This window comes from Salmo trutta, chromosome 23 (genome assembly GCF_901001165.1).
Source record: "Salmo trutta chromosome 23, fSalTru1.1, whole genome shotgun sequence".
Lineage (NCBI taxonomy): Eukaryota > Metazoa > Chordata > Actinopteri > Salmoniformes > Salmonidae > Salmo > Salmo trutta.
The window spans coordinates 9967970-9981061 of NC_042979.1; the positions used below are offsets into that span (position 1 = coordinate 9967970).

The 13092-nt window shown below is 43.7% G+C and overlaps 1 protein-coding gene across 1 annotated transcript; it reads left to right on the forward strand.

Moving 5' to 3' along the window:
• Positions 1-517: 517 nt before the first annotated feature.
• LOC115159271 (BRCA1-associated protein) lies at positions 518-12604 on the forward strand. The gene is made up of 13 exons (XM_029708830.1): positions 518-1100; positions 1519-1680; positions 1927-2161; positions 5961-6150; positions 6272-6385; positions 6473-6621; positions 7121-7196; positions 7929-8067; positions 8185-8294; positions 10093-10182; positions 10314-10417; positions 10662-10801; positions 10913-12604. Exons 1-13 carry the CDS (start codon positions 1022-1024, stop codon positions 11125-11127), a joined length of 1803 nt encoding a protein of 600 aa, XP_029564690.1. The 5' UTR covers positions 518-1021; the 3' UTR covers positions 11128-12604.
• The last annotated feature ends 488 nt before the right edge of the window (positions 12605-13092 follow it).

Here is a 13092-nt window from a genome sequence, read left to right on the forward strand (position 1 = left end):
TATAAAATTAAATTACTTTTACAAATAAAAATGTGATAATAAACAAGCAAATCTAAACTAACAAATGTCAAATCATATTTTTCGCCGAGATGGCCAGTCAATTTGAGTAACGTCATTGTGTATTCTACGTAATGACGCAATTTTACATTATTAGGTAATAGCGTCATCACTTTAATGACGTCACAATTTCATTTAGCAACAAATCGACCTGCCGCTAGCAACTTCCTCTGAAAATGTGTTGGCAACACTGCGCCGTGCCGCTTTGTGGACAACGACTCCCATTGATAGGGCGGAGAGACATGTATTTTTTGTATCTTCTTTTTTTATGGAATCCTTATTTAACTAGGCAAGTCAGTTAATAACAAATTATTATTTACAATGACGGCCTACCCCGGACGACGCTGGGCCAATTGTCTCTTGTCAGTATATCCATAATCACAGCCACAAAGTAATAATTTATCTTCTTAAGATCCGATTTGAAACCAAACCACACTGATAACCGTATGCCTAACTTTAAATTAATTGTGGTTTTCATTAATTTGAACGAAATAGGCCAATTTGAACTTTGTGGCTGTGGTAACTAGTCGATACCATGAATCGGTGTATGTGAACGTGAGTAGATTAACTTAAACATCGGTCGGACATCTTGGACGCAGTTCCAGTGCTTCTTTAGTTATTATTATTATACCTAGGCAAACAGTTTTTATTATGACGTCAATTTAGTAACCCGGAAGAGGTTCCTCACGGGGTCAGATCCATTTTCGTAGCTAAATGGTGAATTCTTGAAACACATATTTTTTGATAATTCAGTGGTATGTGTGTGATTGTTAAAAAGTCATCATGCTAGTGTTTCGTTAAACGTCATAAATTATCCCTCTCTTTAGCCAGACATTTGGCTTGTTAACTTAGATACTCACGTAAGTAGCTGCTGGCGAGGTTAGCTGTAACTTGCTAGCTGTCAGACAGTCTTTGTTTTTTGTTTGGTTTTTCGTAGAGAAGAATCGTCATTCTTTCATAACACATGAGTGTATCACTGGTCGTTATCCGTCTGGAGCTCGCAGACCAGTCTCTCTCTCCACGGAATTTCCAATACACCGCCGGTGAGTTTAATCATTTCAGATTTACTACCAACGTCACCAACTTGCTAGATGCTAGTTAGCTAGCAACTGTTAATTAGCTAGTCCACAGTGACAAATTGTGTTTCTTTTTGCACTCTTCCTCACAGGAGTATGAGGACTAGGAGCATGAGAACTAGCTAGGCTAAAACATGTCATATTCTGAGCCTCAGCATCAGAGCAAGTCACTCTCTCTAAGCAGTAGAGACCTGCTCAGGTTACGTTTTCTGGAACACATTTGGCTCAGAGTAACTTCAGTGACTCAGCCATTATGGCAAATTATCGACACACATACACACACTGTTTTGGATGATGATAATAGGTATTGTATTGTTCCAGAAGTTGATGCTTTGTGTTTGTCTGGTCTCCCTCTTTCTACCTGTCCCCCTCTCTGCCCCTGTAGCTGAGGATATGTCAGAGGAGGATTTGCAGGAGAAAGCTCTGGGCTCAGCCAGGCTTTCTCTGAGTGGGAAGACAGAGCTGGAGAGAGCAGCAGTCCTACACCAGCACATCGGCAGCAGAGCCATGGGAGACATGGTCATCGAGACTATCGCACCCAACCCTGGTAAAAATTAGGGTGTATAGCTATATGGATTATATATATAATGAATGCAATTCTGTACACAAACCAATGTATTATTGATTGTTGGGGTTTAATAATGCTGTAATAAATGTTGAGTGTGTTTTTTTTTATAAGGGTTGGGATATGACATATTCTGAGATTTCATAAAGAAAATACAGCTGTGAATATCTGTCTGTCAGACTTCATAGGAATAGAAATCTCTAGTTAAACCTGATCTCTGCTCTGTAGATAAAGGAAAGGTTGAGCAGACTGGGGCAGAGGGAGAGGAGGGTGGAGGAGCCTGCCCTCTAGAGAATCAACCAGGCGAGAGGGACCCTAATGAGGGCACTACAGAGGACAGTGCCGATGGCACAGAGACGGCTCCAGACTCGCCCTCCAAGCATCTTCCAGACCAGATCTCCTTCTTCAGTGGAAACCCCTCAGTGGAGATAGTCCACGGCATCATGCACCTCTACAAGACCAAGTGAGTCTCTACTGCTATATGCAGCACTCGGTCTAAACCCCGTGGCTTTATATTTCAATAACATTTCAGTCATTTAGTAGACTAGCTCAGTTGGTAGAGCATGGCGCTTGCAATGTCAGGATAGTGGGTTCGGGACCACCCATATGTAAAATGTATGCACGCATGACTAAGTCCCATCGGATAAAAGCGGCTGCTAAATTGTGTGTGTGTATGTATGTATGTGTATATATATATATATATATATATATATATTATGTATATGTATATATGTATATATATATGTATATATATATATATATATATATATATATATATATATATATATATATATATGTATATGTTATAGTTGAAATCGGAAGTTTACATACACTTAGGTTGGAGTCATTAAAACTCGTTTTTCAACCACTCCACAAATTTCTTGTTAACAAACTATAGTTTTGGCAAGTCGGTTAGGACATCTACTTTGTGCATGACACAAGTCATTTTTCCGACAATTGTTTACAGACAGATTATTTCATGTATAATTCACTGTATCACAATTCCAGTGGGTCAGAAGTTTACATACACTAAGTTGACTGTGCCTTTTAAACAGCTTGGAAAATTCCAGAAAATGATGTCATGGCTTTAGAAGCTTCAAAAATGCTAATTGACATCATTTGAGTCAATTGGAGGTGTACCTGTGGATATATTTCAAGGCCTACCTTCAAACGCAGTGCCTCTCTGCTTGACATCATGGGAAAATCAAAAGAAGTCAGCCAAGACCTCAGAAAAGAAATTGTAGACCTATACAAGTCTGGTTCAACGTTGGAAGAAATTTCCTAATGCCTGAAGGTACCACGTTCATCTGTACAAACAATAGTACTCAAGTATAAACACCATGGGACCACGCAGCCGTCATACTGCTAAGGAAGGAGACGCGTTCTGTCTCCTAGAGATGAATGTACTTTGGTGCGAAATGTGCAAATCAATCCAAGAACAACAGCAAAGGACCTTGTGAAGATGCTGGAGGAAACGGGTACAAAAGTATCTATATCCACAGTAAAACGAGTCCTATATCGACATAACCTGAAAGGCCGCTCAGCAAGGAAAAAGCCACTGCTCCAAAACCACCATTAAAAAAAGCCAGACTACAGTTTGCAACTGCACATGGGGACAAAAATTTTACTTTTTGGAGAAATGTCCTCTGGTCTGATGAAACAAAAATATAACTGTTTGGCCATAATGACCATCATTATGTTTGTTGGAAAAAGGGGGAGGCTTGCAAGCCAAAGAACACCATCCCAACCATGAAGCATGGGGGTGGCAGCATTATGTTGTGGGGGTTCTTTGCTGCAGGAGGGACTGGTGAAATTCACAAAATAGATGGCATCATGAGAAGGAAAGTTATGTGGATATATTGAAGCTACATCTCAAGACATCAGTCAGGAAGTTAAAGCTTTGTCGCAAATGGGTCTTCCAAATGGACAGTGACCCCAAGCATAATTCCAAAGTTGTGGCAAATGGCTTAAGGACAACAAAGTCAAGGTATTGGAGTGGCCATCACAAAGCCCTGACCTCATCCTATAGAAAATTTGTGGGCAGAACTGAAAAAGCGTTTGCGAGTAAGGAGGCCTACAAACCTGACTCAGTTACACCATCTCTGTCAGTGGAATGGGCCAAAATTCACCCAACTTATTGTGGGAAGCTTGTGGAAGGCTACCTGAAATGTTTGACCCAAGTTAAACAATTTAAGGCAATGCTATCAAATACTAATTGAGTGTATGTAAACTTCTGAGCCACTGGGAATGTGATGAAAGAAATAAAAGCTGAAATGAATAATTCTCTCTCCTATTATTCTGACATTTCACATTCTTAAAATAAAGTGGTGATCCTAACTGACCTAAGACAGGGAATTTTTACTAGGATTAAATGTCAGGAATTGTGAAAAACTGAGTTTAAATGTATTTGGCTGAGGTGTATGTAAACTTCCAACTTCAGCTGCATAGTAAGAGACCATGCCTACCTGCATGACTTCCGACTTCAACTATACATACATACATACTGAACAAAAACATACTGAATAAAAATATAAACGCAACATGTAAAGTGTTGCTCCCATGTTTCATGAGCTGAAATAGAAGATCCCAGAAATGTTCCATACACACTAAAAGCTTATTTCGCTCAAATTTTGTGATCAAATTTGTTTACATCCCTGTTAGTGGGCATTTCTCCTTTGCCAAGATAATCCATACACCTGACAGGTGTGGCATATCAAGAAGCTGATTAAACAGCATGATCATTACACAGGTGCACCTTTTGCTGGGGACAATAAAAGGCCACTCTTGTGCAGTTTTGAAACACAACACAATGCCACAGATGTCTCATGTTTTGAGGGAGCGTACAATTGGCATGATGACTGCAGGAATGTCCACCAGAGCTGTTGCCAGATAATTGAATGTCAATTTCTCTACCATAATCCGCCTTCGTCGTTTTAGGGAATTTGACAGTACGTCCATCCGGCTTCACAACCGCAGACCACGTGTAACCACACCAGCCCAGGACCTCCACATCTGGCTTTTTCACCTGCGGGATTGTCTGAGACCAGCCAGCCGCACAGCTGATGAAATTGAGGGTGTGCACAACCAAAGAATTTCTGCACAAACTGTCAGAAACCATCTGCGTGCTCATCGTCCTCACCAGGGTCTTCAACTGACTGCAGTTTGGCGTGTCGTAACCGACTTCAGTGGGAAAATACTCCCCTTCGATGGCCACTGGCATGCTGGAGAAGTGTGCTCTTCAAGGATGAATGCCGGTTTCAATTGTACTGGGCAGATGGCAGACAGCGTGTATGGCGTTGTGTGAGCCTTCCCCGTAGCTCAGTTGGTAGAGCATGGTGTTTGCAACGCCAGGGTTGTGGGTTCGATTCCCACGGGGGGCCAAGTACGAAAAAAAAAAAATGTATGAAATGAAAATGAAATGTATGCCTTCACTACTGTAAGTCGCTCTGGATAAGAGCGTCTGCTAAATGACTAAAATGTAAATGTAAAAATGAGTGAGCGGTTTGCTGAGTTGCCCCATGGTGGCAGTGGGGTTATGGTATGGGCAGGCATAAGCTACAAACAATGAACACAATTGTATTTTATCGATGGCAATTGAAATGCACAGAGATACCGTGATAAGATCCTGAGGCCCATTGTCGTGCCATTCATCACCCCATGTTTCAGCATGATAATGCACAGTCCCATGCTGATCTGTACACTATTCCTGGATGCTGAAAATGTCCCAGTTCTTCCATGGCCTGCATACTCACCATGCTTGTCACCCATTGAGCATGTTTGGAATGCTCTGGATCGATGGTGTGTTCCAGTTACCGCCAATATCCAGCAACTTCACACAGCCATTGAAGAGGAGTGGGACATCATTCCACAATCAACAGCCTGATCAATTCTATGAGAAGGAGATGTGCCGCGCTGCATGAGGCAAATGGTGGTCACACCAGATACTGACTGGTTTTCTGATCCACACCCTTACCTTTTCTTAAAGGCATCTTTGACCAAGAGATGCATATCTGTATTCCCAGTCATGTGGAATCCATAGGTTAGGGTCTAATGAATTTATTTCAATTGACAGATTTCCTTATATGAACTGTAACTCAGTAAAATCTTTGAAATTGTTGCATGTTGCGTTTTTTATATTTTTGTTCAGTGTACATGCATACATAGTCTATCCTTTGACTACAGTATACCAAATATAGGATTTATTGACAAGGTATCTCACTAGCATTGAGACAATTTGGTTTCCCCTGTCTGTCCCCTCGCAGCAAGATGACATCCCTGACGGAGGATGTGCGTCGCAGTGCCATGCTGTGTATCCTGACCGTCCCCTCCACCATGACCAGCCACGACCTCATGAAGTTTGTGGCACCTTTCTATGACGTCATGGAGCACATGAAGATCATACGAGACCCCACCCCTAACCAGTACATGGTGCTGATTAAGTTTAGTAGCCAGGTGAGATGTGTAAGATCATAGAACACTGCGTTTTTGTTGTGTTTTAAGGTCTGCTTATGAACTGTGTAATTATTTATTCGGGCCTCTCTCTCTCTCACCTTTCTCTCTACCCCCTCTCCAGGCTGACGCAGATAGTTTCTACACAGCGTGTAATGGCCGTACATTCAACTCCATAGAGGACGCAGTCTGCCAGCTGGTCTATGTGGAGAGAGCCGAGGTCATCAAGTCTGAGCAGGTGCAGTATGTACACTAGTCCCTTTAAAGACTGTCTTAGCAGTGTATCTGCAGGATATGGATTATAATCTTTCTCACCCACCCTCAGGGCGCCAGTCTTCCAGTGATGGAGCTGACAGAGCTCCCTAAGTGTACCGTGTGTCTGGAGAGGATGGATGAGTCGGTGAACGGGGTTCTCACTACACTCTGTAACCACAGCTTCCACAGCCTGTGTCTGCAACGCTGGGAGGACGCCTCGTGAGTACTTCGGCCTGATTCAACTTGCAACTAGGGCCGGGACGTTACCAGTATCGCCATATTTTTTTCCATGGCAAGAATGAAAACGCAAAGCAAACCTCACTCTTTGGTCCTTTAAGAACCTGCTGTTTGTAAAATATTGTGTGCCATAGCTTGGAAAATACAAAAATGTGACTCTGGATGACAACATAATAATGTTTGTTTCCAACATTAGGGCTGTTTTCGTGTTTTGTTTCCTTGCCGGGATACTAACGAGTATCGCGATACTGGTATCATCTCGGCCCTACTCACAACATGGCCTTGTGTTTCTTTCTCCATCCTTCCTCTCTCTGGGCAGTGAATCATCGTCATGTGCTGCTGTTTTATCCCTGGGTTTTGGATGGGTCCTTTTTTGACACGACATTTGAACAATATGGCATTGTGTTTTAGCATGGGGACAAAAAAAGTGGTAGCTGGTAGTTTTGATGTGTGTTTAAAGGTGTTGACTGTTCTGTTCCAGCTGTCCTGTGTGTCGGTACTGCCAGACCCCAGAGCCTGTAGAGGAGAACAAGTGCTTTGAATGTGGCGTACAGGAAGTAAACATTATTTACATACTAAAACGACATACATTTGCATACCTCTAAAGGTACTCCCGTCATTTACAGTGGCTATTGGTGTAAAAAAATGAGCACGGCTAATGTTTTCCCTCTTACGCCCCTCCCCCTGGTTCATGTTTTCCCTCCCCCTGGTTCATATTTTCCCTCCTACGCCCCTCCCCCTGGTTCATGTTTTCCCTCCTACGCCCCTCCCCCTGGTTCATGGTTTCGCTCCTACGCCCCTCCCTGGTTCATGTTTTCCCTCCTACGCCCCTCCCTGGTTCATGTTTTCCCTCCTACGCCCCTCCCCCTGGTTCATGTTTTCCCTCCTACGCCCCTCCCCCTGGTTCATGTTTTCCCTCCTACGCCCCTCCCCCTGGTTCATGTTTTCCCTCCTACGCCCCTCCCCCTGGTTCATGGTTTCCCTCCTACGCACCTCCCTGGTTCATGTTTTCCCTCCTACGCCCCTCCCCCTGGTTCATGTTTTCCCTCCTACGCCCCTCCCCCTGGTTCATGTTTTCCCTCCTACGTCCCTCCCCCTGGTTCATGTTTTCCCTCCTACGTCCCTCCCCCTGGTTCATGTTTTCCCTCCTACGTCCCTCCCCCTGGTTCATGTTTTCCCTCCTACGTCCCTCCCCCTGGTTCATGTTTTCCCTCCCCCTGGTTCATGTTTTCCCTCCTACGCCCCTCCCCCTGGTTCATGTTTTCCCTCCTACGTCCCTCTCTCTCCAGAACCTGTGGATCTGTCTGATCTGTGGTCATATTGGCTGTGGTCGCTACGTCAGTCGTCATGCCTACAAACACTTTGAAGAGACGCAGCACACGTACGCCATGCAGCTCACTAACCACCGTGTCTGGGACTATGCTGGAGGTACAGCAGACTATGGGGAGTTCAGACTTCTGTCTGTGTTTTGTAAATGCCAATGTGTATAAACCGCTGTGTGTAGCATTGCAAAGGTGCTTAACTGATTGTGGATGCGTATTGTAGATAACTATGTTCACAGGCTGGTGGCCAGTAAGACTGATGGGAAGATGGTTCAGTACGGGTGTGAAGGAGAAACCTGCCATGAGGAGAAGATAGACGCTCTGCAATTAGAGGTGTGTGTGTGTTTCTGGTTTTACTATCCTTGTGGGGACTAGAAGTCCTCACAAGGATAGTAAAACAAGGAAATATCGGACAAAGGGGGACATTTGCCGGTTCCCACAAGGAAATAGGCTATTTTAGGTGGTCCAAAGTTTTTGGGGGGCCCACGACCCCATTTTGATATCTGAAAATTGTTGTGAACACAACCATGTGGAAAAAAGTATGTAATTAACAGCCAATGTTAACTTTTTTTATTTGGGACTATGGCAGTCAATTCGAACAGTATTTCTGATTGTCTTCTCAATTCACCATCGCATACTTTTAATGTGGGGCTATGACAGTCAGTTGCAAATGAGTCTGACATACTGTCTCTTATCTCACCGCCACTAATGAGGTGGGTGTGATTGATGCATGTCGAGTCAGAGCTTCTCAAAGTCAGGGGGCGTGGTCGACAGTTACTGTTACCGTCCTACTCTAAGGGAGATGGCAGGGTGTTGTTCACTTTGACTCAGGAACCAAAACTCCTCCGTAGTGACTCGTGAATGCGTTGTCTGCGGCATTCAGTCACAATGACAGCTCGATCAGCTGTTGGATTTCACTTACCGACATGTTGACTGAGCCAGGATCACAGTCAAACGGATTGGGAAGTAGGTCCCAAAGTGCTCTTCCAAGCGTTGGAGGTGAGCAGTCATCACTGGTGTGGGACACTTACTGATGCTGTTTTCTGTTCGAAACCTGCACAGCCGAGGGAAGGGGGCATGGTTCGCTTTTGAAAGACTCTCTAATAAGAATTCTTAGTTTACAATCGAAGTTACCTGCTGCAGTGTATCTCCGCGTTCTGTGCTCAGCTTTTTTTCTGCCAGTTGCTCTCGGTGCATCATACAATGCGTCCATATGGCAGAGGGAGACACAGGCCTGCCCGCCTTCCCGCCATGGATGGAGGTCCATCTGTGAAAAAGCCCACCATTTGATCCCATGGAATCCGTTTTTCGTCAATATAGCCATGCGGCACACTGAACATCCTCTGTGCCCTATTTCATGCTCGGGAATCATGAGACAGAACAATATGTCCTCGTGAATAGCATCCCCCGAACAAAAGTCAATGCATGGACATCTCGGGCCCTCAAAGCCAACGTCCATTTGGAGAGCGTAAACTGGGGAGTTTGAGTCGTTCAGACAGTTATTTCTCACTTGCTAGCAATAGCATCAATTCTTAGTTTAACAGTGATATCTGACAAAGGTATCAATGTGATTTTTATGTGCCTCTGCCTCCCCACATTGTTTTCACCATATCAATTGAGGCCGGTAATATCAAAGTCTCTGTAATAGTGTGTGGTTTCATATCCTAGCGGGCCTAGCCATTCACCATGGGAATGATTCAAGCGGCCTTTTCCCATGATCTAAGGGCACGCTGAGTAGCTTTCATTTAGATTCTTAAGGTTAACCACATTACAATGATTTTGAGATACTAAGATGATATGTTTTTTTGGTGTATAATTTTGGAAATTTTCCTTCAACTACATTGTCATATCAGGCAACTGTTAGTTTGAGAACCACTGGTTTAGGGGTTAGGTTAAGTGTTAGGGAAAATCCGATTTTGAATGGGAATCCGTTTTTTAGTTCCCACAAGGATAGTAAAACAAGTTTGTGTGTGTGTGTGTGACACCCTATTTTTCATTCTAATGTAACAACATCAACTTAAAGTTTGATGTGTTATATAATATGGCAAAAAAAAAGTGTGACCTATTGTTAGTTAACACACGTGTTAAAGACGATTTGTCTCCCCCAGAATGATCTTTCCTCTTCCTGCAGTATTCTTACCTGCTAACGAGTCAACTGGAGTCCCAGCGCATTTACTGGGAGAATAAGATAGTTCACCTGGAGAAGGACACAGCGGAGGAGGTAGGTGCCTGATTCAGTGTGAACATGTGTTCGGAGTGTATGTGTGTGTGTGTACGCATCTGTCCAGCTGAATGTCTGGTTCATGTGTGCTTGGTGTGTGCGTACGCTCATGCCCTGTGTGTGTTTTTTAGATCAACAACATGAAGGCCAAGTTTAAGGAGACCATAGATCGCTGTGATAACCTGGAGCGTCGGCTGGGAGAGCTGGCCAAGGACAAACAGAGCATGGACAAGAAGTAGGTGGAGCCTCTCACACGGCAGCTGTCAATCATCCTGACACAGTAGAATTTTAGAATCAGTACAATCTGCTTGTGGATTGTAGGTACATAGTCATGCTGTACATCATCATTCTCTCTAAAGTAGTTGGGAGAAAGGAGAGAAGTTGTTATTGAGAATCTGTGTGTTTTGGTAGCACCATCTACCTGTAGGTGTTAGGTACATATCCATGCTGTATGTCGTACCCCCCCCCCCCCCCCCCAGGTGTGGTCAGCTGTCGACCCGTGTGACAAAGCTTGGTCATGAGCTGAAGGAGGAACAGGAAATGAACCGCTGTCTGAGAGCCAATCAGGTTCAACTACAGGCCCAGCTGGCCGAGGAGGAACGCAAGGCGAGAGAGACGGGTGAGTCACAGGGAGACTAGAGCCCTACTTTGTGGACATAATCTTTATCTGGGAGTGTAATGGATGACAATATTATCTAAATGACAAGTCTCTCCTATCTCCCTCCTCCAGGCGAGCGTAAGGACGGGGTGATAGCCGAGCTCCAGGAGCAGCTGAGAGATGTCATGTTTTACCTGGAGACCCAGCAGCAGATAGAAGGTCTTCCTCCAGAGACCAGGACTGAGATACAGGAAGGAAGCATCAACATTGGCGCAGCAGCCACTCCCGCCCCAGGACCCTCCGCCATAGGCAGAGGCCGCAGGGGGCGGTCCAAAAGGGGGAAGTAGAGAGGACACAACTAGGAAGTGGAGAGAGGAAGGGAAGTCGGATGCCGGAAGTGACCCACAAAAATGACATTATTGAAGTGTGTGTGAGTGCGTGCGTGTTGGTGCCTTTGTGTGTGCCTGTGTTTGTGCTTTGAAAAAGGACCTTGGCTCCTTAGACACTATTTGGAGATGAAGAGGTCAGAAGTTAGGTGTATATCTCTGCTTTAAGGCGCCCACTTTGCTGAATTAAAAAATGATTGATTTGAAATAGGTTTGCTCTTCTCCCTCATTACATAATTTTTTGGGGTTGACCTGCTAGTTTACGTCCTTAAAGAAGGAGAAGAGATTCATGGGAATAAGGAAGTGAGTAAACCGGACAGTAATGATCGAAAGAAAGAAAGAAAATAACCCTCATGAAATGTCATGACTCAGTCCTATCGTGAGAATGGGGTTTCTGCTGGGGTTTTTTCTTCATTTTGATCATTTTAACGTGTCAGAACTGAAGATCCGAGATTTAAGTCAAGCGCTGAAATGTTTAATTTCTCAATTTACGAATGACCTGTGTCAGACCTATAGACTGGCACAGGATTATGTGGCTGATGCTTTGGCATTCCTACACAGCTGAGATGTGCATCTGTACAATCTAGAATATATAATACCAGGGTTTAACATCAAGGGTTACCCTATTTCCTTGGGCAAGTGACTTTAGCAGTCACACAAGTTGAGCCTGCACTGAGGTTTCCCCATTAGGCAGGTGATTATTATTTATTTTTTTGATGTGTGAATATAACCAAACTGCAAATAATTCCAGTAGCCTAAAACTGATCTTTCTGGTTTCTCCCGATTTTGTTTAAGTGAAAGACAGACAATTTATTGCATTTATAGTCAGGCAAGTTTAGCCAGCCTCGTATTTTTTGAAAAGACAAAAAATTCCAGTACTGATCTTTCTGATTCCCCCCTATGTGTAGGGGAAAGGCAGGCAATACATGGCACTTCTGCATGTAAATAGCAAATAAAAACATTTGGGGCAAGTAATAAGAATCTTCGGACAAGTGCCTAGCAGTTTTTTATGTAAATCCCTGTAATGTAGTATAATACTCTACAAATAGTCTACATCAGTTTCAGTCCTGTTTCCATGCACCTAGCTGTATGTATGCGACCACCATATTCTCACCAACAACCCACCTCGGTCAAGCATGAAATAGCACTCTATTGCCTCTATAATGACCATTATCAGCTGTTTGTGTTCCTTGTTTACGTTCCTGTGTGTTTGTGTTGCATTGCTAAAAGCCTTCCAGTATGTTCTGTTCAGGCACAGCTTTCCACTATAGTTTAGCATCAATATTGTTAAAGCATGGTATCCAGGTCAACATAGACATTCAAATGGTACACAGCTGCATACCACCTTTTCTTTTAGCCAACTTTCAGCAGTTTAAGTTTTCACTGTGTTTTGTATTCATGTTGTTAAAGCTCTCAATAAATGATCTTACCATTTGTACTCTGGGTGAGGGTGTTTGTTCAGTAATGTGCAGTTCTAGCTCAGTTGAGTATTGAATGCTGTTGCTTTAATAGGGAACAAAATTAAACTTTGGTTCTGGTGTTATTCTTCGTATTCCATGTTATAGAGAAGAACATGATATACGTTATTGTCCCTGAGGGGAAATTTGACTTGGACAATAGAGCAGCACTCTATCTTCCACACACTGAGTTTCCAAAACATTAGGAACACTTTCCTAATATTGAGTTGCACCCCTTTTTGCCCTCAGAACAGCCTCAATTAGTTTGGGCACGGACGCTATAAGGTGTCAAGCATTCCACTCCAAAGCTTCCCTCAGTTGTGTTAAGTTGGCTGGATGTCCTTTGGATGGTGGACCATTCCTGACACGCAAGGTAAACTGTTGAGCGTGAAAAACCCAGCAGTGTTGCAGTTCTTGACACAAACCGGTGCACCTACTACCATACCCCGTTCAAAGGCACTTAAATATT

Coding starts and splice junctions, on each gene's coding strand:
- LOC115159271 (XM_029708830.1), top strand. CDS start 1,022: ATGAGTGTATCACTGGTCGTTATCCGTCTGGAGCTCGCAGACCAGTCT. Junction 6,386..6,472: donor AGGTCATCAAGTCTGAGCAG/GTGCAGTATGTA, acceptor ACCCACCCTCAG/GGCGCCAGTCTTCCAGTGAT. Junction 10,802..10,912: donor ACGCAAGGCGAGAGAGACGG/GTGAGTCACAGG, acceptor TCCCTCCTCCAG/GCGAGCGTAAGGACGGGGTG.